This window comes from Rhinatrema bivittatum, chromosome 4 (assembly GCF_901001135.1).
Source record: "Rhinatrema bivittatum chromosome 4, aRhiBiv1.1, whole genome shotgun sequence".
In the NCBI taxonomy this organism is placed as follows: domain Eukaryota; kingdom Metazoa; phylum Chordata; class Amphibia; order Gymnophiona; family Rhinatrematidae; genus Rhinatrema; species Rhinatrema bivittatum.
In genome coordinates, this window is record NC_042618.1 from 148,175,672 (window position 1) to 148,202,319 (window position 26,648).

General features: G+C 40.0%; 1 protein-coding gene across 6 annotated transcripts in view; it reads right to left on the reverse strand.

Moving 5' to 3' along the window:
• Positions 1-26,648, reverse strand: part of RALGAPA1 (Ral GTPase activating protein catalytic alpha subunit 1) — a 647,855-nt gene that overhangs the window by 163,413 nt on the left and 457,794 nt on the right. For all 6 annotated transcript variants that reach the window (XM_029598964.1, XM_029598967.1, XM_029598968.1 and 3 more), the window contains one exon: positions 21,124-21,279. In XM_029598964.1, the coding sequence (XP_029454824.1) occupies positions 21,124-21,279 (156 nt within the window). The remainder of the gene's footprint in view (positions 1-21,123; positions 21,280-26,648) is intronic.

A 26,648-nucleotide genomic window follows, 5' to 3' on the forward strand; every position in this document is an offset into this window, starting at 1 on the left:
TTCTTTTTAAATAGTTTTTGTCTATACAGGACTGAGGTTTTCAGCTAATTCATTCACAATCTGATCCCATGACTCAAATGCCGCTGAGGTAATTGCTTATTTGCTTACGGAGCTTATTTTCTATTGTTTCTGCAAGTACCTCAGTGTCTATTTTTCTCCTGAAGGTAAAAGTATGGTTATTATCTTTACTTTTGTGAGTTGTGTTGAGGAAGGTTATTTCTGCCTTTATTAATTGATCTGACTAGGGCACTATGGTGTGAGAAGTATTTATTCTACAATGTTCTAATTACTGTTATTGGCAAAAATTAGGTGTAGGATATGTCCTGCTTTATGTGTGGCTTTAGAAACAAATTGAGACCATCTCAATGTTTCCATTGTCTCTAAAAACATTTCACAGGCTCTGGTTCTTGGAGTTGTATCTATATGTATGTTAAAGTCTCCTATAATTAAGGCAGAGTCCGGAGATGGAAACACCTTAGTGAATAATTCAATCATTGGGGAGCAGTCTTTTTGTATAGTACCTGGAGGACAATAGACCAATCATAGATTTAATTGTGTAGATTTTAGAATTGCTACTTCATATGGAGGGTTAATCTCTATTTTGAAGGTACTAGCTTAAGCTCTATACTTACTAATTATTAATAAGCCCCACCTTTTTGTTTAAGTCTAGGAAAATGAAATACCTAATAGTTAGGATTTGGTTTAAGAATACATTGTCTTTGTCATTCATCAACCATGTTTCAGAGATGCAAAAAAAATAGTGGGATTTAAATCCTCTAGCAGGTCATTAATCAGAGGGATTCCTTTTTGCCAGAGACTGAATGTTTAAAAGGAGTAGAATAAACATCAATCAAGAAGAGATCGTGGAAGAGTTGTTACTTATCATAGGAAAGATCAAATTTGTGATCCTTCTTTGCTTTTTTCTTGGGATACTTATTTCTCCATACAGACCCCGTCCTCACACAGTCTCATAGAAGGATATCTGATCCATGATTCTGGCAATTTCAAACTGGTTGTAATGGGTGCGCACTTCAGGTCAGCATGAAGGGGCGCACAAAGGGGTAAGCTCCTCTGTTGCACTCCTTTGTGTGCGTGCTTCATGGCATAGGTGCCTTCGGTGTCACCGCTGGCTTTTGTAAGGCCCTGAGTCCTCCCTGCTCCCTCTGCAGGAGTCAGTGGGTGGGCAGTAGGCTGAGGAAGTCTCCTCAGTGCCAGTTTCTCCCTGCTAGTGCCGGGGGGGGGGGGGAAGGGGGCTCATGTGCTTCGCCGTCGGTTCCGTCACTATCGCAGTTCCCTGCTAACCCGGCCGGTGAGGGAGGCAGTTATTGTCGAGCTCAGTCAGAGGATGGTGGGATCCTTCGGCATCGCCGCAGACTGTCATCAACATGCTCACTATTAAGTTTACTTTCTTTTGCTTAGTTGCCTGCTAGAGTCCAAGATGATATGAACAGCTAATTTCTCTATAACAACCTGTAGCTGCATCTTTCACAAAATGCCTGTGGGTCTCACACAATGGACAATAATTCTCCCTGCGTGGGTCTTGCAGCATCACTTGCACAACATTCTTAATCATTTACTGGTCACCAATCATATCTAGTTCTCTTTTGCTGCGATTTTATGTTGAATCATTGGGTTAGAGACCAAATAAGTATTATTGTTATATACCAATAGTGGTGTTCCAAGAAGCACTTCAGCCTACCCAGTAAGCTGGCAAGGCTGAAATGCTACCTGACACTGTAGAGCACTAAAATAGAGTTTTTCACTTTCAAAATAATTCCAATAAAAATTATTTTCTCCATTTCAGGGAGAAAATCCCAAGAGTTCTGACCTTTTCAAAACTATTCTTGATGCACAAACTAGATCATCATTATTGTTCCCCATTTAGATGACTTGACCTGATGCTGAAAATTTGAGCGTGTCAGCAGCAACTCATGCATGGTTCTAGGAATTTCCCTGCACAACTGAAAGTGAACAGTGTGCTCTGTTCTCTATTCATCTACTAAATATGCAAGAGCACACTGTAGAAATTTAGAACTCATGGGAATGCAGGAAGCTCTAAATTACTTTGAAATTAACTTAGAAAAAGTTATTCTCTTTCCTTCTGATAACACTATACACTTTGGAATAATATTTCAGCTTTGCTAACTTTCTGTATCAGTTAAATTTAAGAATCTCTTAAGAGGTCTCTTTTGTACAGTGGTGTTCAAGGAATAGCCTAGAGATTAGCGCAGAGGGCTGAGAACCAGGGAAGCCAGGATTCAAATCCTGCTTCTACTCCTTGTGATCTTGGGTAAGTCACTCAGATATAAATTCAGCCCTTTGGGATCCGAGAAAATACTGCACTGAATGCAACGTGCCCTGAGCTACCAATGACAAGATGTAAACTAAACAAAAAAAATACAAGGCCGCAGTAACATAACATGGATCCCTTAAGTTTATGCAGAAGTCTCACAAAACATTTAAACCTGGTTTGGTTTTATTTTTTAAAGTTTTGTTTGTGGAAAAGATACTTAAGATCTTAGTTTTTTGAGTGAAAAGCAAGTTTGTTTATTGTAAACAGTGTTTTCTGTAGATAGCAGGATGAATCAGCCATTACATATGGATGAAGTCATCTGGCAGCATCGAATGAACTTCTCTTCAAGATAGTAGAGCTTTGAGTTTTACTGAGCATGTGTGGGAATTCCCATGTGGGCGTTGCCTCATGAGCCGCCTCAGTCAGTACCAGCGGTAAATCTAACTATGTAGTCAACTCTGCAGGGTGGCAGGTGGCTATTCCTGACTAAATTATCCCACTATCTATGGAAAACACCATTTACGGTAAGCAAATTTGCCTTTTTCTGTCAATAAGCAGGATGAATTAATTATTACATGTTGGGAGTCGCAAGCTGAGGTTACAGCAGAGTATTTACTTAATAAGCAACCCAGTTCCCACCAGTGAGAGTAGACTACAATGAAAACAGGTTCCACAAAACTACGTCTGAATTTGCTGTCAATTTTTGAGGGGTTATCCAGATAGCAGTGGGAGGTGAAGGTATGAATGGAAACTGAAGCTGCATATGCCTTCATATGCAAAGATGAGCAACAAAGGAGGCCATAACTCTCATTTGAGGAGCTTTAACAGTTCGAGTTGTAATCCTGCTAAGCTATAGAAATGATGTATGTACTTAGCCAACCAATTAGGTAAGGTTTGCTTAGTGACTGCAGGTCCAGATGGTTCAGGTCGGAGATGAAAAGCTGATTGGTTTGACGATGAGGCAGAGTCCTCCTTTTGTAGCATGCCAAGGCTCATTTGCAGTTCAAAATATGAAAGGCTTTTTCGCCTTCATGAGTGTGTGGTCTTGGGAAAAATGCAGTAAGAATGACTGATTGATTGATGTGGAAGGTGGAGACTACCTTTGGAAGAAATTTGGGGTGAGTTTGGAGAACTACCCGGTTGTGAAAAAATTGTAGATATGGAGGATAATGAATAAGTCTGGAAATCACTGTCTCTTCTAGCAGAAGTGATCATAACTAGAAAAATCACCAAGTTATCAATTTTAGTGAAACCAATTCCAGAGGCTCAAACTGAGGCTTTATTAACTGGGAAAGAACCACATTGAGATCCCACAGTATGGGAGGTTTATGAATTGGGGGTTTGATGTGCAACAGTCCTTTCAAGAATCTAGATAACAGATGAGTGGATATGGAGCTATTGTCCACCAATTTAAGGTAGTCTGCTATGGTGTTAAGGTGGACTTGTACCAAAGAAGTGGAAAGACCAGAGTTCAAAAGGTGAAAAAGTTACTGTAGAAGAGCTGAGGCTGACATGAGAAAAGTTGAATGCATTCTGTGGATATCACTTAGAATATCTATTCCATTTGAACGCATAGCTCTGTGTTGCTGATAATTTTCTAGATGAGACTAATAAATTCATAGTCTCTGCAGGTAGGTTGAAATCTGCAATCATTGAGCATTCAACATCTAGGCTCTTAAGCTGAGGGCAGCAAGGGTGAGATGATCGAGGGTTCCATTCTCTTGAGTTAATAGCATCAGATCTATTCCCAGCAAGATAGGATGACTGCTGGAAACTTGTTTGAGATATGTATACTATGCTTGTCTGGGTCATGCTGGAGCTATGAGGATCAGTGGAGTATGATCCTGAAGACATTTTTGCCCTGCTCTGGATATGAGCAGGATCGGTGAAAAGCATACATGAGGTTTGTTCCTCAATTGAGAAGCAAAGAATCCTGATCTAGCCTTAGCTTACTTTGAGGAATTGCACAGAATTGATTTACCTTGTTATTTTCCTGCGAGGCAAACAGGTCCACTGATGGTTGACCCATAATTTGTCTGCTACAGATTGTTGCAGAGACCACTAGTATGGACAAAATATTCAGCTGAGCAAATCTAAAAGCATGTTGGAGATTCCTGGGAGGTAGAAAGCTTACAGTAGTGCCTGATTCTTATCCACCCAAGTCCAGATTATGAGAGCTTCCTAGCAGAGGGGGCCTTGAACCCATTCACCCGTGCTTGTTAACATAAGACATGACCACCTGGTTATTGGTCTGAATCAGGGTGTTCTTGCCCTGAAGAAGGTGCATAAACACAATCAATAGAGTTTCTTCTTGTCTGAGTCTTAAGCAGGTTGATTTGATATTGACTTTCCTCGGGAGACCACATGCCCTGGGTTCAACAAGAGCCAACATGCATTCCCCACCCCTTTTTTGAGGTGACCATTGTTAACATTACTCATTAAGGAAGCTGACAAAGAGATATGTCTTCTTGAAGGACATTAAGTTGTTGCCATCACCTGAACTCCTGAGCCATCTCCTGGGAAATCTGGACCACTTTGGAAAGGGGCTGTGTTATTTGATCCCATTGAGAATGCAGGCCTCATTGAAGGTATCAAGTATGCATGCAAGTTAATGGAATCACATGAATGGCTGCTGCCATGTGTCCCAGCATGACTAAAATTGATCTTACTGTTGATCACTGAGAGGAGAGCAATTTGTGGATCAATGAGAAAAAGATAGGAGCTTGATCAGAGTAGAAATGCTCTCTCTTGTCATGAGTCTATATATGCCCCTATACATTTCAGTCTTTGGGTTGGCACCAAATTCATCTTCTCGAAATTTATTGGAAAATCTAAGCTCTACAGCAAGGAGACTATCTTGTGCAGAGAACTGATCATAGCCTTCTCAGATCATGCTGTGATTAATTAGTCATCCAGATTATGCTGCTACTACCGCTAGGCATTTGGTGAAGGCTCTTGGAACAGCTGAGAGGCCGAACAGGAGCACACTGTACCGGTAATGGATAATGGTTGCACCCATGTGAACAGTGGATGGGTATGTCCAAGTAAGTATCCTTGAGGTCCAAAGCACACATCTATCAGCCTTCTCAATGTAGGGAAGAATTGTGCCGAGGGAGTTCATTTTAAATTTCTCTTGAAGTAGGTACTTGTTCAGATGCCTCAGATCCAAAATCAGCCACAAACCTCCTGATTTCTTGGGATTCAGGAAGTACCAGGAGTAAAACCCTGCATATGTTGGGACACAGGTAGGGGTTCTATCACTCACTGCTGTAAAAGTGTCTGAACTTCCAGGCATAGTTGCAGAAGATGGGACAGATCCTGCTAAAGCACAGAGCAATACAGGAGAAATGATAGTTGAGAGAAATGCAAACAGTACACAGAGTGTACCATTTGAAGGACCCAAGGGTCCTTGATGATAAGGCACCACTTGTCTATAAAAAGCTGGATTTTGCCCCCAAACAAAACAGAGGGGTGTGGATTGTGAAAAAGATCAAAAGCTGGGCCATAGTTAGGGTAGACTTATTGAGCCAGTTTTTAGTATCTGTGTTCTTTGTCTAGGTCTGGAGGAAAGGGGCTACTGATGTTGAGAGGTTGAGGATGGTATTGTTGAAGTCTGGAAAGGATGCTGGTGAAAATAAGGCCACTTAATGCTAGAAAGGACATCATGGTGTGGATGACTGCTCAAGAACAGTTGAGAGGGATTGTACAGCTATATGCTGGTCTTTTATCTGCACCCTATATTTTTCTCCAAAAAGGTTAGCCCTGAGAGAGGGAAGGTCTGCTAGTTTCTCATGCACATACTCTTGAATGTTGCTGGCCCTAAGCCATGCCATACGAAGTGCTCCAATGGAAACTGAATCAAAAGCTTCAAAGACTGAATGCAAAAGGTGGCAAATTCTTTCTTCCACATTCAAAAAAGGCTGGGTATAGCTCACAGAACCTTCAACAGGTTGAAGGAAAGGCTTAGGGTTTTGCAAGCAGTCATGAATATACTGCAATATGTAGAACTGTTGAAGCTTGGAATACTTTCTTGCCAAATTGGCCTACAAACTGGTGGTCTTTTCCCGGCAGTGAACTGGAATGGATCCATGTCTTTTTAGCTTTCTTCATTATGGATTCAACTACTACTGAATGATGTGGCAATTGCACGACATCAAATCCCAGAGACTGCTGAACCCTGTACATCAGGACCAATTTTCTTGCAGTTGGAATAGCAGAATAAGGGGTTTTCCACAATCTCATCTACAGAACCCTAAGATTAGCATGAAGAGGTAATACTTCCGATATTCAAAGTGGAAGTAAGGAGGAAGCTGGGAACTACAGACCAGTTAGTCTAACCTCTGTGGTGAGTAAATTAACAGAGTCCTTGCTAAAACAGAGGATAGTAAAGTTTCTGGAATCCAATGGATTGTAAAAATGAGGCAGCATAGTTTTACTAGAGATAAATCCTGTCAGATGAATCTGATTAATTTCTTTGGGTGACCAGAGGTCTGGATCAAGGAAAACGCTAGATGTAGTGTACTTTGATTTCAGTAAAGCCTTTGACACGGATCTGCATAGGAGGCTTATAAACACATTCAATGACCTTGGTATGGGACCTAGAGTGACTGACTGGGTTAGAAACTGGCTGAGTGGGACATGACAAAGGGTAGTGATAAATGGCGATTTCTCTGAGGAGGGGAGAATTACTTTTGGTGTTCTTCAGGGATTGGTCCTTGGACTGGTTATTTTCATGAGTGACATAACGGAAGGATTGCCAGAAAGGTTTGTCCTTTTTGCCAATGATATCAAAATCTGTAACAGAGTAGACAGTTAGGAATGTGTGGAAAACATGAGGAGGGATCTAGCAATCTCGAGGAATGGCCTAGGCTCTGGCAGGTAAGATTTAATGCTAAAAAATGCAGAATAATGCCAAGGGAGAGGTACAGTATTGGAGGTAAAATTCTTCTAAGCACAAAGGAAGAGCTAGATCTGGGGATGATTTATCTGATTATCTTAAGGTGGCCAAATAGGTGGATAAAGCGACGGTAAAAGCCAGAAAGATGCTTGGCTGCATAGGGAGAGGAATGGTCAGCAGAAAAAGGAAAGCAATAGTGTCCCTGTATAGGTCCCTCGTGTGACCTCATGTGGAATATGGTATATAAGTCTGTAGACCACACCTTCTAAAGGATATAAACAGGATAGAATCAGTCCAGAGGGTGGCTGCTAAAATGGTCATTCGTCTTTGTTCTAAAACATATGAGGACAGACAAAGATCTAAACATGTTTACCCTAGATGAAAGGTGAAATAGAGGAGATAGGATAGACACATTGAAATACCTCAAAGGTTTCCATGCACAAGTGGCAAGCCTTTTCCAATGGAAAAGAGGCACTAGAACAAGGAGTTATAGGATGAGGCTGAAAGGAGGTAGGCTCAGGAATAATCTTAGAAATATGTCTTTATAGAGAGGCTGGAGGAGGCATGGAACAGCCTCTCAGTGGAGGTTGTAGAAACAAAATATCTGAATTTAAGAAAGATGAGATACAGGGGATCTCTAGGGAAGTGATAGGACCTGTAATAGTGGATTGATTGGGTGGATGAGCAGACTAGATGGGCCATATGGTCTTTTTCTGCCGGCATGTTTCTATGTATCTATTTCAAGATAGGATACTTGGAGTCTGTGATATCTTATTTGATCAACAAAAGATATTATACACAGATGGAAAGGAACAGATGATATAAAATTATTCAGAGTAGTTAAATCACAAGTGGATTGTGATACATTACAGGAGGACCTTGCAAGACTGGAAGATTGGGCATCCAAAAGGCAGATGAAATTTAATGTGGACAAATGCAAGGTGATGCATATAGGGAAAAAGAACTCATGCTGTAATTACACAATGTTAGGTTCCATATTAGGAGCTACCACCCAGGAAAAAGATCTAGGCGTCATAGTGGATAATACATTGAAATCATCAGCTCAGTGTGCTATGGCAGTCAAAAAAGCAAATAGAATATTAGGAATTATTAGGAAGGGAATGGTGAATAAAACGGAAAGTGTCATAATGCCTCTGTATCACTCCATGGTGAGATGACACCTTGAGTACTATGTACAATTCTGGTCACCGCATCTCAAAAAAGATATAGTTGCAGTCGAGAAGGTACAGAGAAGGGCAACCAAAATGATAATGGGGATAGAAAAGCTCCCCTATGAGGAGAGGCTAAAGAAGTTAGGGCTGTTCAGGTTGGAGAAGAGATAGCTTTTAGGGGGGGGGGGGGGGGGGGGAGATACGATAGAGGTCTTTTAAATAATGAGAGGTCTTGAATAAGTAGTCGTGAATTGGTTATTTACACTTTCGGATAATAAAAGGACTAGGGGGCACTCCATGAAGTTAGCATGTAGCACATTTAAGAATAATCAGAGAAAATTATTTTTCACTCAATGCACAATTAAGCTCTGGAATTTGTTGCCAGAGGATGTGGTTAGTGCAGTTAGTGTAGCTGGGTTTAAAAAAGGTTTGGATAAGTTCTTGAAGGAGAAATCCATTAACTGCTTTAATCAAATTGACTTAGGGAATAGCCACTGCTATTACTGGCATCAGTAACATGGGATCTACATAGTGTTTGGGTACTTGCCAGGTACTTGAAGCCTGGATTGGCCACTGTTGGAAGCAGGATGCTGGGCTTGATGGACCCTTGGTCTGACCCAGTATAGCAATTTCTTATGTTCTTATGTCCATTAGTTTTTGAGCCCTCGTAAAACCTTTTTTAAAGATATCTTTGCAGTAGTTACAGGAAACACAGATTTATCCCGCAAAGAATCACTTTCCATATAATTATTTCACATGTGTTTCTGGGAGAGTAAATGAGGGGGGGGGGGGGGGGGGGAGGGAGGTTTAAGTGGAAAATAAATGGTCATAAGAAAGAACAAAATGTTTGATCTGTGTATATTTAAACATGAATGTCAACAGGAAATAAGAAAGTAAAGGCCAAGCATGTCACAAGAACAATTAATGACATTGTTCAAAGCCAATGGATAGAATGATTGCTTAAGTGGAAAGGGCCAAAGATTAAAAATGTACACCTTATTAGTCCAGTTATGTCCAAAACAGTTACAAAATTCATTTTAACCTATAAATAGATTGTTTTACAAATGTTGGTTGCATGCTGTTGTACAGCTTTAAAGATAGCAGATTACTTGAAATTTCATTTTCTAATCAAACTCCTGTAAATAATCTTTTGCATGGTGCCCTCACCGTGTGTCTGCCTTTCCTAAGAGGTTTATGTTAACTGAATACAAAAGAAATGTGAAATAAATGTAACTGGGAGGGTTTATCAAATCTAATTTTGATACATTAATGTCATATGCTGTACATGTTACAATACCAGCCAGACCTTACACCATGCTTCAGGCTATACAGAGATTACCAAATGGCAGATTGCTCTAAGTGATATGAAGTATAATTGAAGTAATAAACAATACTGGAAGCAAAGCACGCTGTCAGTAAGAATTTAAGTATTTACTTTTAGAAAAAATTAAACAAAGTTAGGCTGGCCAAGACAAGTGAAATAATGCAGGGCTCAATTTACAGAAAATTCCTTTTTTGTGTCAGCTACATTAACCCCTGAATCTTTGCCAAAATTACAACTACTGCAGCCACTTATCTGAAAGGGAGTGGAGCGGAAGGAAGTGAATATCATCTTTTCATATGTCTTCAAATTGTGCTCAGTTTATTGAATATGAGATCACTATAACAGTTAAAATTGAAGACTATTTTATTGCAAATAGATCTATTTTTCTGAATAATACTGAAAAGAACTCCCAACACTGAGAAATGAAAAGCTGTAAAGTTGCTGTAATGAGGGATTTTGGTTTGAACTTGCACATGGGGGAGTGGGGAGGGGGAAAGGGGGCCCTCAGGTTGTCATTAAGGTACTGAAACACTCACCTCAAGCATAAACAACATTAGTAACATTATCTCTAGGAATTTATTTTGGTTTTTTTTTTAATAAAATGATAAAAAGGCCAGTAGAAAAATACAAGACATAAAAAGGCAATTTTTACTAATTAGTTTTCATGGATTATTCTGTACATCTGTATTGAGGCTTAAGACAAGAGGAGAATCTGCACTGCTCAAAATTTCACTTTGTTGTTTCTTAGTATTATTTTTTTCCACTTCTCAATCCTGTGTTTCCTATCTTTAATGTCCTAATATGGTGAAATTTAAACATACCTGTTAATTTCCTTTCCTTCAGTCCTGCCAGACCAGTCCAGACAAATGGGTTATGTCCTCCTTGCTAGCAAACAGGGAAAGAAAATCAGCTCAAAGCTGACTTCATTCCCCTACAGGGGTCCTGTGCTGCCTTCAGCTCTTCACAGTATCTTATATCAAACCTTAGACAACTGAAGGCAATTGTTTATTTTGTTTCCAAATCACCAACACAACCAAAACCTTATGCAACCAAGAAATTTCACTCCATGGTTAACCCAAGAATTAGATAATCCCTACACCAAAGTCATGATTAGGCAAACTACCTTTAGAGAAGGCAACATTCTGCATGGGGACACAAAGAATAGGAGAACTCCCAGGGCTTTCTGGGAGACCTGTAATAAGTAGTAGAATACCCTGACCTCTTTTCAAAGGAGAAAGAGGGCCCCAAAACATATGGCTGAGTGATCCAACTTAATTCCATTACCCCCAAAGCCTACACTGAGGGTGACAAGGAAGTTCCCCTAAGTGGCATCTGACCACCCAGAGCAGAAGACTCCAATCGCATGCCTCATATACAGCAGCCAAACCCAATGCCCTGAAATTCCTCCATGAGGAAGGGAGAGTATTGCAGATTGCTTATAGCCTCTGAAACGGCCCCAACCAGGGCTGGAAAGACTGTCAATAAACACAAATAGCCGGCCTCTGAACTTTGATCCCAAAACTTCCAGGACAACTCCAAAGGACGTAAAGTGTCTTAGAGAGAGTAAAACTGTAGAAAAGGTCAAGATTGTAGGGGCCATCATGCTGTGGATGAGCTCCAGAGTAGCACAGCTGTAAACACCATAGCCCCATCTTGAAGTAGTCTTGGCTAGGCCATATGAGGGATCCAACCAAAGGAGCTCCTAGCATCATTTATCTCCATTGTCTCGCCAATTGTGAATCCATCCAGAAGCTGCAGGCTCGTGACCTACCCCCTTCATCACATTTAACTGTGGAGGTGTTCACCTTGGCCCCCCTCTGATGGATGCTTGACTCAATGCAGGAGACTCAAGGGACAAAGTCATTTCAGATAACTACTTGGGGAGAGCAACTATAAAAAACAAAAAAAGAAAGATCGTTAAAGCTGAGACTCAGTCTTTCTGTCATGTGGGACCCTGAATGCTGTGGTTCCATCCACTAATTACAGACTTTAAAGATGAAGACAACCCTTCTAAGTGATCTTACACCATATTCTTTTCCCTGGGAAGGGAATAAAAAATCCCTCACAATCTTGGCCACCATATGGCTGGAAGTGTGTCTCATACTGAGGAGATCCCGTCTCCAACAGTCAGAAGTACTGGGAGACTCAGAGAGGGGGCCCTAAGATCACCCAGTAATAAGGGATCCCCTTACAATTACTGTCTCTTCATTGCTCATCTAAGAGCTGCAGAGTTCTTGTCCAACCTTCTCTCCTGAAGAGCCTCCCCACTGAAGCATTACCCTTTCTGAGGCGGTAATCAGCCCTGTCCAATGCATCAGCTATCTCCTCCTCCTCTTGTCCAGCCAATTTCCTATGACTGCCAAAGCCAGTGGAGTCCTCTAGCATAGGAGTGGGTAATTCCGGTCCTCAAGGGCTGCAAACCAGTTGGGTTTTCCTGATATCCCTAATGAATATGCATATAAGAGATCTGCATACACCCTGCCTCAGTCATATGCAAATCTATTTCATGCATATTCATTAGGGATATCCTGAAAACCTGACTGGTTTGCAGCCCGGAATTGCCCACCCCTGCTTCAGCACCCCAAATGTTGCCAAGGAGAAGCTAAAGTTCTTCCATATGGGGATATGGGCAAGGACTAGGAAGAGCTCGAGGAGGTATCCAGAGCTGCTGCACAAGAAGAACCAACTTGGATTTTATTTTTAAATAGGCTACAGCAATCTAAAGCTTCATTTGTGAATCTTCATTTGTGTAGGGGGGGGGAAGGCAGCTGCTTCAGTAGACTGTTCCCTCCATTGCTTAGCTATCAGAGAGGACAGGAGAGAGGAGCTGCAATATGCATGTGAGATTGCCTGCTGAAATAACTCAGTAGAAAACTTAACTGCGCAGGTTCTGCTCTGCCTATGGGAAAATGTGTAGCCCCACTCAAAACCTTTCTATCCAACAACCTTCAGTTGTTTTTGATGGAACCGTGTGAGTTTTTTTTAAAAATTCTCTACCTGTTGGGATTGTTTGCCATTTTATTATGTATGTTTTTACCGCTTAGAGCTTCAGTGTAGGTGGTATATAAACACTGTAAATAAATTGGAGGGAAGAGGGAGATAAAGAGTCTTCCATGCTTAATTTACTATTTATTTTTGGCACAAAGCAGCGATAAAATGTCTGCTGATTAGACCAAAATGGGAGTGCTGACCAGGCCCTGTTCCATGTGCACTACTACAGTGCTGTTTTCCACCATTGGAGGCCAGGGCTTAATTTGGGGAACCCATACAGATTTTCTATTGGCAGGATACTGACTCACTGTAGTTCACGCCTGCTCGCCTGGTGCCTACCTACTCACGAGCCAGGCAAAACAGCCATTGTGACTTAGCTGTGGCACTATGCCTTCCTCTTTTCACAGCCATATCAAAAGCCAGCAGAGGAGAGGGAGGGTGGGAGAGGAGAGAGTGATCATTTAAGATCCCCTGACTAAGTTCAAATTTGCACACACCTTGGGAAACTGGGAGACACTGTGCTACAAAACTTTTTTTTTTTTTTTAAACTACTGCCTCCCTATTTCTCCATCAGAATAGAGGGGGAGTGTCAGTAGCTCCTGCTACTGGACCCACAATGGGAACAAAGTCACCGGTACCATCCAATGCTAAATACATCAGTGCAGAAACGCAGACCTTAAATTAGTTGGTTCCCAAGGGGGGAGAATCAGTTCCACCAGGACCATTATCCAGAGTCCTCCCACGACTTGGCCTATACTCCACTGGGAACAGGGGCTTAAAGTCTTCCCAGGAGTGGTCTATGTTTCACTGAGAACCTGAGCCTAAAAAGCCTTCCCGGGAGTGGCCTCTACATAGCTGCAGCACCAGTCCACATGTCTGCACCATCTGCTGGAGACAAAAATATTGAAGAGCTGAAGGCAGCACCAAATCCCTACAAAGAGAATGCAGTCAGCTTTGAGCTTATTTTCTCTGTCTCCATCTCCTGGCGAGGGGGGGGGCGGGGAACGACACAACCCGCTTGTCTGGAATGGATGACAAAATATTCTGGATAGCTTTCTTAACTTTCATAAAAGTGTGTTTTATTATTGCCATGGTCCCTTTTTTTTTTTAAATCTTCTCCAATTCTCTCTTCAGCTGTCTCTATGTATTCATGTGTCTCACTATAATGTTTGCAGGAGGCTCTGATAAAATTTAGCACAGCAGTATTCCGATTTAGCAAGATTCATAATAATGAACTTTGCTAAACAAAAGAAACTCTTTAAAACCTCTCCCACCCATCACTTTCTGGAGAATACCTAACAGAGAAAAAGTGTTTGTTATAGAGGGTAATTTTCAACCAGCCCGAAATTTTAAAATCCTGAAGGGAACTTGCAGGTCTGCAAACATATTTTAAAAGGGAAAGGTTTTCTGGAGCTTCCCTTTAAAAATGCTGAGCTGGCCAGCTGGCTCTGCAGATACTTCAGTACTCATGGACTTAGCACCTGTCTGTGCAAGATTTATAGCATAGACAGGTGAGTTTCAAAATTAAATTCCTGCATGTTGTCTGCTGGCTCTACCCTCCCTCTTCCCTTTGCAGTGTGGGTAAAATCTTTTGAAAATTGTCTCTTTAGGAATAGTTTTCAAACAGCCTACTTAAAACATAGGTAGCAAAAATCTCACACAAGTTAAACCAGTTTTCAAGGAGGATTTTTCAAACGCTGATGCAGCCATCACATCCTGGATGAATGTTACCACAAAAGTTGATGATCAAACTTGTCCCACTTCCAAAGTCCTTCGCCCCACATCTCTTAACAGAAAACCTTGGTTCACCCCAGAACTAAAAGCACTCAAACAAGACCTTAGAAAGAAAGAACACAGTTGGCAAAAAAAACCGTCCACTACGTCATTAGCTGCCTACAAATTGCTACTTAACGCTTACAGGATCGCCATCCTCAGAACGAAAAAAAGGCTTCTTCGCTAAGAAAATCCACCATTTCATCTTCGACTCGAAAGCCCTATTCGCATGTGTCTCGGCACTCACCAAACCATCTCCCCCCATCATTCCGGATGATTTAGCACTCCACAAAGCCACAGAACTTTTTTTGAGAGAAAAATCTCTAACCTAACCACCTCACTCTCCACGCCCCCTGCAACGCCCCCTCCCTTCGCCCTCCCCACCTCGCTACAACAAATCTCAATACTTGAAGCTTTCGAACCAACATCTTCGCTGGAGATAGAAAGTATCCTCAAAAAAATGAAACCAACCTCTCATCTCTCAGACCCAATACCGACTAATTTGCTCTTTAACATCCCAAACACCATTTCAAAGCCAATTTCTGAAATCATCAACCTCTCCTTAACGCAAGGCTTAGTGCCAGACCAACTAAAGCTCGCCATTCTTAAACCTATTCTAAAAAACCCAACTTTTCTCCAACGGACCCAGCCAACTTCCGCCCAATTGCTAACCTTCCCATGATAACGATTTTTTCCATGATTTTCGCAAACAGCTATCAGAATATCTTGAGGAACATAACATTCTCTCCTCCTCTCAATATGGATTTTGTAAGACACTAAGCACAGAAACTCTTCTTATATCCCTTGCAGACACTATCCTGATAAACATGGAAAAAGGACAAACCTACCTACTTGTGCTACTCGATCTGCCGCTTTTGATACGGTGAACCATGCGATTCTCTTAGAAAGATTAATAGACATAGGCATCAAGGGATCTGCTCTTAGTTGGTTCAGATCATTCTTGTCCAACAGGTGCTTCAAAGTCAGGATTAACAATAAAGAATCCCCCCCCTCCGTCTGCTCCAACCTAGGCGTCCCCCAAGGATCCTCCCTCTCACCTACACTCTTCAACATCTACCTTCTTCCACTCTGCCACCTACTTACAAAGCTAAAACTATCCCACTTTCTATACGCGGATGACGTCCAAATACTCATCCATATCACAGAATCTCTACAAAAAACTTTTAACCACTGGAACAACTGCCTTCAAGCAATTAATCACCTTCTTTCCACTCTGAACCTGGTCTTGAACACCAATAAGACAGATTCTTATCATCTCTCAAAATCATCCCACCACACATCCTATCTTGCTGTCCTCTTCCCAATCAGCCAACGCAACTATTAATCACTCTCCATTTGTTAGAGACTTAGGCGTAATCCTGGATAACCAGCGTTAACCTAAAGAAGTTTGTGAACACCACCACTAAGGAGTGCTTCTTCAAACTGCAAGTCCTCAGAAACCTAAAACCACTTCTTCACTTCCAGGACTTCAGATTGGTGCTGCAATCCATTATCATGTCCAAATTAGACTATTGCAACTCTCTTCTTCTCAGTCTCCTGGCCAGCTCCAAAAAACCCCTTCAAATGGTTCAGAACTCCGCAGCCAGGATTCTCACCAATACCAAAAAAAGGGAACATATCACCCCTACCCTTCGGAGCCTCCATTGGCTACCCATTAAATACAGGATCCTCTTCAAAGTCCTCACGATCATTCATAAAGCTAAAAACAACCTCACATCTCTCCACACATCTACTCAACTAAGACCTCATACCTCCTCTAGACCAATCAGGAGTGCCTACAAAGACACCTTGTATGCCCCCCAAGCGAAAACATCCCTAAGAAAACGGGCCATATCAACAGCAGGACCCCATCAATGGAATGCATTACCCCCGGACCTCAGACAAGAGCCTTGCCCATTTGCATTCAAAAAAAACCTTAAAACGTGGCTATTCAGCCAAGCCTTCCCGGACACTTAATCTTCCCTAACTTGCAATCTCTTCAGCGCAAGTAAACTTTCCAATCAGACACCATAGTCCAGCTCATTATCTCTGTTATTTCTATCCAGTTACCATCTCATTTGTTTTGAGATGATTTGCTTTAAGTTATCATGCTATGATATGTTATAAGCCATTTTACTGTTATTTGCCACTACTGTTCTTGGTATCACCCTGAGCGAATGTTGAAGTTGTATTGTAAACTGATGTGATATGTATTTTTTACAGTAACGTCAGTATAGAAAAGCTAAAAATAAATAAATAAATAAATGTGCATAAATCTGCTTTGAAATTTGTCCCATCAAATCTATCTGCAATCAATCACATCTTGTAAGTGTGCAGAAAATTTTACGGGCATACTTTTGAAAATGGAAATGTATGTGGTTAACTGCAAACCTCTCAAATCCCACTCCCGCGAACGCTATGATCAGTACAGGCAAACAGGACATACGTGAGCAAGTTTACCCACAAATCAGGAAAGCAATTTTGTAAAAGGTGATTTGAGGGTGAAATATTGCTTTATTTGCAGAAATGCTTTTGAAAATTACCTTATGTCTATATATAAATTAAAGCAATGCTTCAAAAACTAAAAACATGTAAAACTGGACATGCTTTTAATTGCAAATCAACTTATTTCATTAAAAGCTAAGTCTATGATTAATAGCACAGAATAATTTTTATAGTATGGTTCTAAAATATTTTTTTCCAAAATAATAAAAAATGGGTGCATATGGCAAAGATCCTCATCTTTTGTATAAGTAGCTCTCAACTCAGTCCCATGGCCGTACCCAATGCACGCTGCATACTGAATATTTATTTTTTATTTTTATTTATTTAGAGTTTTTATATACCGGCAATCATGAAAACATATCTTGCTGGTTTACATCGAACAGTAAACCATATGCACGAGATGTATCTGCATACAATGCAGCATCAGTGAATATATTGTGGATATCCAGCAAACAAGGTTGCTTATGATGTCCTTAAAGACTAGGTTGAACTTTAAATTGTAAATAATTATGTTTCCTAGAAATGTATGGATAAAGAAAAATTAATCATTGACGAGAAAAAAGTGTTCTAGGACTCACAAATGCTGTAGCCTTTTACCTGTTATTTTGACAAGATAGGTGTGATATGCTTATGTTGAAACTCTACATGACTGCATTGCTAGCATACCTGTTATAAAAGTGAAATGTTTTTGGCTTTCTGAATCTTGATAAGTTATTTGTCTGCAAAATGTAAGTTTATTTTTAAGATGCAAGATTAGTTTTACATGGTGCTATCATTAGTTCAAAACAAGAAGTAAAATGATTTTTCCCTGGTTTAACAGCAAAATACAGGGAACGTTATCAATAACAAGATAGCTTTGCCAGGGGCACAGCCATTTCTCTCTACCAGACTGAGAAGTATCAAATTTAATTAGAAGAATTAAACTCCATGCTGAGGTCAGCCAGCCCTACTTCCTCCAATATTACACTTCACCCCATGCTCATTAATGTGTCTGCTGAATGGATTAGCACATCTGAAGATGTATGTATGAAGGAGAAAGGGGACAGCCTAATGATATCCAATTGTTCACTGCTAATAGGAGACATGTAAGAGGCCTTAACTTATTATCACTAATGTGGAATTTATTAAATTCTGTAGAAAAAAAATACCAATACAGCAAGCTATTTTTTTGTTTTAAAGAGAACACAAAGGCTCGCTTCTCCCAAGTTCATTGTAGGTGACACCAGAAAATGATGGTTTCTAGTTTTAGTTCTGCAGTGCAACACACAGCAAGCAAATAAAGAGTTAATTAAAAACTAGTAAATGTTTTTGTGAGTTGACCAGTTGCACCCTAGTTAGGTAAAAGTTTAGATGCACAGAAAAGAATAATGAACAGAAGAAAAAAATCCAAAAGAAAGATCTTTGAAAGTTTTAGAAACTGAACACATCTTTCATCCCTGGGGTCATCTACTTAACTATTAGTAAAATGACATTGGAGAAACAGAGTGAAATCTCACACATGCAAATGGCTTTTCTTTTTCAGTTCAATCAAAGTAGACTGTAAAATCAAAATTTAGCTTTTAAATTAGTGAGTGTATGTATACACACACATCAATTATACGTATATATACACATATATACATACATACACACACACAAAATCAGTGGCGGATTCCTGATGAAGACCGGCCCGGGGATTCACCACCTAGGCCGGCCCAGGAGATACCACATGGTCTGCCGAGCGCGGCTCTGTCACGGCCACGCTCGGCAGACCACGTGACTAGTGCGACCGGCCCACCGGGGGATGCCCGATCCCCCAATAGGCCAATCCGCCCCTGCACACAATGGCTTGCAAAAGTATTCGACTTTGTAAAGAGTCAGCAGATTTGGGTGGATTACAAATGACACTAACACAGATTGTTCCACACAGTATGCTTACTGAAAACTAATTTACTCTTAATATAAACTTTCAAAGTCACAATTCATTATTTATCTGCATTTTTTGTAAAATAAAATAAAAAAATTGAAAAATGCTGGTTGCATAAGTATTCAACCCCTGTGCTGTGGAAGCTCCAAGTTTACACAGATGAAAGATATTGCCGTAACAATTGGCTTACAATTGGCCTCTACCTGTGAATCATTAAAAAAAGGTCAGCTTTTCTCGATAAAAGACCCCTAATTCCAGTACCAGTACCTTAATTCCAGACTGTGAATCTAAAGGAAAGCTGTGAAAATAAAGACCAAAGAACATTCTAAGAAAATTAAAGTTATAGATATACACAAGTTAGGAAAAGGCTATAAAATAATATCCAAGTGCTTGGATATCCCAGTGAGCCTGTTGGATCAATTGTGAAGCTGCATCATACCTCCCAGACACTGTCTAGACATGGCTGTCCCTCAAAATTCAGCAACAGATCAAGGAGGTGACATGTGAGGGAAGCCACAGAGAAGCCATCACTTTAAAGGAGCTACAGTGGCTGAGACTGGAGTGGAGGTGCATCAGTCAACCATATCAAGAGCTCTGCATAAAACTGGCCTGCATGGGAGGGTGGCTAGAAAGAAGCCTCTACTGAAGAAAAATCACATGAAAGCACGTCTGGAGTTTGCCAAAAAACATCAGAGTGACCCAGCTAAAATGTGGGATAAGGTTTTGTGGTCAGATGAGACAAAAATGGAGCTTTTTGGCCAAAATTCAAAACACTAGTTTGACACAAACCTAATACTGCCCATTCCTCAGCAAATACCATCCTAACAGTAACAGATGGGGCTGGCAGTGTCATGTTGTGGGGATGCTTTTCCTCAGCAACTATGGGATATCTTGTTAAAATTGAAGGGTGGATGGAGCAACATATAGTGAGATACATCAAGACAATCTGCTTCAGTCTGCTAAAAAACTAAAAATTTGGGAGAAAGTTCACCTTTTAGCAGGACAATGATCCCCGGCACAAGGCCAAAGCAATACAGGAGTGACTGAATAACAAAAAGGTGAATGTTCTACAATGGCCAAGTCAAAGTCCAGATCTCAATCCAATCGAGAATCTGTGGCACTATTTGAAAATTGCAGTCCATAAGAGTCATTCAACCAACCTGAAAAACCTGGAGCAAATCTGCCAAGAAAATAGGGAAAAATCACTTCCAAACCATGTTCAAAGCTGGTAGAAACTTACCCCAACAGACTTAAAGCTGTTATTGCAGCAAAAGGTGGTTCTACCAAGTACTAGTCTGAAGATGTTGAAAACTCATGCAAGCATCATTTTTCAGTTTTTAATTTTATTTTACAAAAAATGTAGAGGAAAAAAAATGAATTGTGACTTGGAAAATTTACTTTAAGAGCATACTGGTTTGCAATAAACTGTCTGGAACAATCTGTGTAAGAGTCATTTGCAAACCACACAAATCAGCTGACCTTATAGGGGGTCAAATACTATATATATATATTATAAAATGGGGCTTATCATCCTATACAGAACACTGGTGAAAGTTGGAGCAGAATGCTGTGACACAATATGGTGAGGGAAGGGGAAGAACATAGTGTGATTCCTCCTTCTATGCCATATAGTATGGATGAATGATGGGATAGAATGCTACGTGACACATACCACTATATAGTACAGCAAAGGAAGGGAAGGGGCACAGTGCTGTATGAAGACTCCACCTGTGCAGTACAGTCTGGTTAGAGGGCCATGTGACATATCCTGTTGTATAGTACAGCATGGGGAGAGAAGAAGCAGAGTGTCATGTGATGGCTCCTATGCAGCAAAGAATGGGTGAGGGATGGGGGCAGAGTGTCGCATGACTCCTCTTCCTCCTGTGCAGTACAGAATGGGAAGCAAAGGGGCAGAATGCCATGCAACTCACCCTTCTGCACAGTACAGTATGGAGAGGGAAGAGAGAGACTTATGCAGTTGATCATCCTGTACAGGTTAGCATGGGGAGGAATGGGACACTCATCTTGCTGTACAGTAAAGTATGAGAAGAATGGGATAGTAAGTGACTTATCCGTTAACTATAATATATTGGGGTTTGATTTTAATTTGTAAATGTCTGCTGTAATGAAAGACAGGTATGAAACGCAAGAGATTGGTGGTATTCAAGGTTTTATTCTAAAATCCATGGGTATATGATAAGCTTATTTCACTGTACAATGGAAAAGAACTGAAAAGCTGATCAAAGGAAACAGAAGACCCACCTTCTTTGTCAGGGAATCATCAGAGTCTGAGGGCATCCTTGTTGACACATGAAACATAACCTCTACTGTAGAGGTAGCAAAATATGGAGTGGTCAGTCCAGTGCTCTTATTCTTTTGCAATCCTCCCAAAAAGCCACAGTGGTTTGTGAGATTTACCTAGGAAAAAAGTCAGATTAGGTCAAATGTTAACCCACTTGGTGAACACCACATACTCCATTGATAAATCAGCAGGTAATCAAATCATGTGGTTTTAATTTTAACTAAAGTTTGAACTGACCCATTGGTTATACTGTGGAAACTGCTGCTGTTTCTACCAAGTGTGTTGTATGACTTCAACTACTGTACTGCTTATATAGTATGGTTATATTTGCTGCATGTGCTGCACAACTAATCTCTATAATGGAGGCACACACGTATCAGAAAAGGATGCAGTTCCATCTCTTATCACCAAATGCAATTCAACGTTACTACATAGAAAAACATTAAAAGAGAAGCATCTTAAAATGTTTTTTCCTTACTCTATATACACAACTTTGGTAGCATTTAAAACAAATTCCTATTTTTCCTGCCATTTTCATTCTTTATTTTGGCCTATTTTGATCTTCTTAACCAATCTTGCTTCCATTTTAAGTAACACTCCTATTATCCCCAGTATAGTTGCTGGCAATTGTGTGACTTTGAAGAAGTCACTGTGCATAAAAGGGTAGTGTAACTACTGAAAAAAATGCAGAACTATGCATTTAGGTTACAGAAATCTAAGGAAACAGTACACCAACAAGGTGGAAAGAAGAGGAAGGGATAGCAATGAGCGGTTGATATGCACAAATCAGTACAGTCCTTGGAGTGATAGAGTCTGATATCAAGGTGATGGAACAGTGTGAAAAAGCGGTGGTTGGGGGATGCTAGTGTAAATAGGGAGAAGCATACAGCAGAATAAAAGGAGATAATGCCTCTAATATAGCTCATTGGTGAGACCTAAGCTAGAATAGTGTGTCAAAATCTGGAGGTTGTACCTTCAAAAATATATGGATAGGCTGGAAGTGGTCCACAGAAAGGCTACCAAAATGGTACGAGAACTGCAATAAAAACCATGACATGAAACTTATGGACCTAAATATGCATATCCCAAAGGAAAGCGATGGAGATATGACAGTCATTTAAATACCTCAAAGTTATAATTCAGGCACAAGAAACAAACTTTTTCAGAGGAAAGAATATTCTAGAAGAGGTCACAGTATGAAGTTCCGGGAGGTTAGACTCAGAAGCAACATCTGAAAATATTTCTTCATAGAAATAGTGGTGGATGCATGGAATGGACTATCTTGTCATCTAATATGTTACTATGTACTGTTTCAAGAGAGAGCTCAATCATTTATAGCACTGACAGGGTTACAAAAGCTGTGGGGAGGGGGCAAGCAGTTTAACACTGTGACCAGAAGCTGGCTCAACAAAACACCAAGTTCTAAGATTGCCATTGTATAAATCTAAGTACAATGAAATTCTTTCATCAAAGTACAAAATTTCTGACTGCAATATCACCAATGGCAACTGCAAATAACTGGTTGCCGGCCAGAGTTAAAGACGGGGCGATACATCATTGCACCAGTACCACTTCTACATGACAACTGGTGCAGATGGACCTCAAATTTCATGTTCTATTTAATAAACCCTGTTGTGTTAATTGACACATATAATGCTCAAGGATCAAAGTCATATTTCTGCTTCTAAAATAAGGTCAACTTTAATTTAATAATTTAATTGTCTTAGTTGAAATATCTATGAGGATAGAGTGGGCATAAGAACGTTTTTGAGCAAAGGGGAGTGATGGCGTTGGGCCAGACTTCGTGGGATTGCAAGCTCAAGAAGTGAATGAGGAGAGCAGCTCTGTGAAACCCAGGACTGACAGCATGGAATCTGCTGAGGAGTTAACAGCTAAACTAGCCAGCAAGCCCTTGCTGCCCCTTATCAAACTGCTGGTTATCACCTTAGATAACATCTGGACTGTGCTGTTAAAAATGGATACTGCTCTATCTATATGCATGTTGGACACCAATTTGGTAAAAACTATGTCAGGGCTTGAACAGCATCAATCTGAGGTCTCCCGTGAGTTTAGAGAGAAAATTAAAGCCAATGAGAAGGAACTATATGAAATCAAGAGTTTATAGTTTATTGTTTACAGTTTTTTATATACCGTTACATTAGCCGTAGCCTTCACAACGGTTTACAATATAAATATGAAAAAAGAAATACAATAAAACATTGTAACTGCTAAAATGTTAAATGAACATTAATAGAAGAATTTAGCTGTTAAGAAAAGAGAAAAACATTCACTCTTAAAAGAATATTAAAATATCGTAGTACAAAATATAATCTAAATAAAACAAACATTAGATAGCTGCCTGTAGCCCATTTTCTGAGTAAGCGCATTTAAAAAGCCAGGTTTTAAGTTCAGCCTTGAATTTTTTCTTATCTGACAATCTCAAGGATGTTGGCAAGGTGTTCCAAAGCTTAGATCCGGCTATGAATACTGCCCGCATGAATAAATCTTTAATTCAAGATAAAAATATGATCCATAAGGAAACTGAACAAATGGAAAGTTGTGCTAGACACCTGAATTTATGCTCCCTGAAATTTCCTCGTATGGTAGGAATTTTAGTGAGAGACTTGTTGAAGAAATATTTCATTAAAGTATTGGTTGTCCCATTGGAAATTGTCCTCCCATGAATCAACATTTTTTCTCACCTGGAAGAGGACAATGTGAAGGTTCAAGGGAACACTTGAAGGAAGCACAATTTTGATAGTTCTGCAATTCTGGAAGGCTCAATGCAGGTGGAGGAGGAAAGAGCTACATAGCTATTGTGTCTTTTGTATCTGAACAAGATTTAAATATGGTTATGAGATTGTTTTTCTTAGAAAGCCAGGTTTTGTTCTATGGGAACTTCTTTTACTTCAGTATCCTTGTAAATGTTTTGTGAAATACTCTGGTGAGAGATATCAGTTATGTTTTTTGTTAGATCAGAAAAAGCTTGCTAGTGCTGATCCTGTGTCTGTTGGATCATACTACAGTCATTTGAGAATATTCAGACTTCTCTGTTAATGCCTTTTCTTTCCTTGTTTCCTATTTACTTTCCTCTGTTATGTCTCCCGCTTCTGCTAGTGATTGGGGCCTAATATGGATTATTTTGATTTACTGGATTTGTTTCCTTTTTATTGTATAGGAATGATTGAATTCCTGTAATTTTTTTCTAACTGTTTAAACCCTTAATCCTATGTTGTTGATACAAGTCTTATCTTGAAATTGTAAAAGAAAATAAATAAAAGCAGCATACGGCTCGGATGGATGTATCTTCCAAGGATCCTTGTAAAACAGGGTTGTTAAAATTTCCCAGTATCGAAGTTGCAATAAAGGCTGAAGTAGTCCAGGTAGACGTAATAAAAGAGGACACATGCGAGTGACACTAAACTGCCTATATCTTCTGCTAATTGGCAGGTTGTGAATACAAATAGAAATACAAATTAAAAAAAACAATGTCTGTATGTGAATGCCAGAAATCTGAACAGTACCACTGAAGAGTGAGAATTATAGATACAGAACATTGTCATGTGGTTGGAAGGTAAGAGAGAGCATGGGGTAAGAGGCAGGGGAGTTATAAAAATTGCTTAGAGGTGAAAAGAAGATCACTGGAGGGAGATGCAAAAAGGGATGCAGGGGTATGTAAGAAGGGATGGGTTGGGAAGGTGAAAGGAGATGGGGATGTAAGAGGAGATCTTCTGAAGGGATGGAGATTGAGAGAACAGATGAAGGATGAGAGAAGGGATCAGCTGGAGTACAAGGAGGGTGAGAGTGCAGTGATTACTGGAGAGGGATTATATCCGTGCTAATTTGTTGTAATTGTCCTCTGCAGTATTGTGAACTTTCAAGTGCTCCAGAAAGTATATTTAAGGTACTAGTGAAAAATGACCTATCATTTTGAGTTAGATGATGATAGGCCAAGGGTTGCCAAAAATAAAGGAGAAGTAAATTGGATGGCAGGGTCACGCCTGATCTGAAGTTCTATTTGACCTCCTATAAATGTGTTTTGGAGTGTGGATAGGAATTATCCTGATAAGCAATGGATAGCCACTGAGAATTCAATTCCTATAATACTGAGAGGGGTACATTTTTGGAATTTCCTGAGAACTATGAGGAAAATGAATCACCTTTTGATAATTTGGACCATATACTCAGATTACACTGGGCAACACATTTTCACAAAAGTCTTGTTACGGAAATGAAATTAGTCAATTCTTATAAATTTCCATGTGTTAAACATGAATGTGACTGTGAAAATGCAAAATTGGCTCTAGTTTTTTTGTAATATGCAATAATATAATTATATCTTGAACTGTATGCCAATAGTAGGAGACCTACGGTTAATACCGTTTGAAAAATGAAGTCATAGACTACGTCTTAGATTTCTTTGCTTGTCTCTTGTACACCTGTTCGGGAGCATCTCTGCGGAGTGTCCAGCAGTAGTCAGTCAGCATGAATATTTCAAATGCTCACCCTTTCTGACTGGGCTTCATCTAGTACACTGCTGACGTCAGCTTACTCAGCAGCAGCATGGCAGTAGAACTGCATTGCATCAGAAAATGATGTAATAAACTCTGAATGATGTGTGCATGATGGTATTATGCAATATGATGCAATATTACATCATTCTATGCTTATTTAGGATGTTGTTACAGTCCTTCTGGATAAATTTACACGACTAAACATAGAAAGTGAACTATATTAAATATCTTCAAAACGAGAGCCAATAAAAACTTTTCATGGTCATATTCATGTTCAGCACATCAAGATACTACAGAGTAGGACCTTTTTAGGTCAGTAACACTTTCATTGTTGCCCAGTGTTATGACAAAAATTTACAGATATATTTCTTTAACTTCTATATCATCTCTGCCAAATTATTAGCTAGCTTTCATAAGTGGGTAGAGGTAGGTACAAGACATGTAGTCTTTGTTCTAAAGCATATGGGGACAGACTTAAAGATCTAAACATATATACCCTGGAAGAAAGGTGATATAGGGAAGATATGATAGAGAGATTAAAATACCTCCAAGATTTACATGCACAGGCTGTAAGCCTCTTTTAATGGAACGGAAGCTCTAAAACAAAGGGTCATGGGATGAGGATGAAAGGGGTAGACTCAGGAGTAATCTTAGGAAACATCTCTTTACAGAGAGGTAGTGAATGCATGGAGGTGGAGAATAAAACAATATCTAAATTCAAGAATGCATGGGATAAACATAGGTGATTCTCTGAAGGAATGATGGCAATTGTAAAGCTAAATTAGTTAAGCAGATAGGCAGACCAGATAGGCCATACAGTATTTTTCTTCCATCATGTTTCTAAGTGTAAAGAAGGTAAGTTTGACTATCCCAGAAATCCAGGATAATTTTAATATGAAGAATGTGTTTGTACAACACTGTGTACGTCGTGTAGCGCTATAGAAATGCTTAGTAGTAGCAGCAGCAGAATG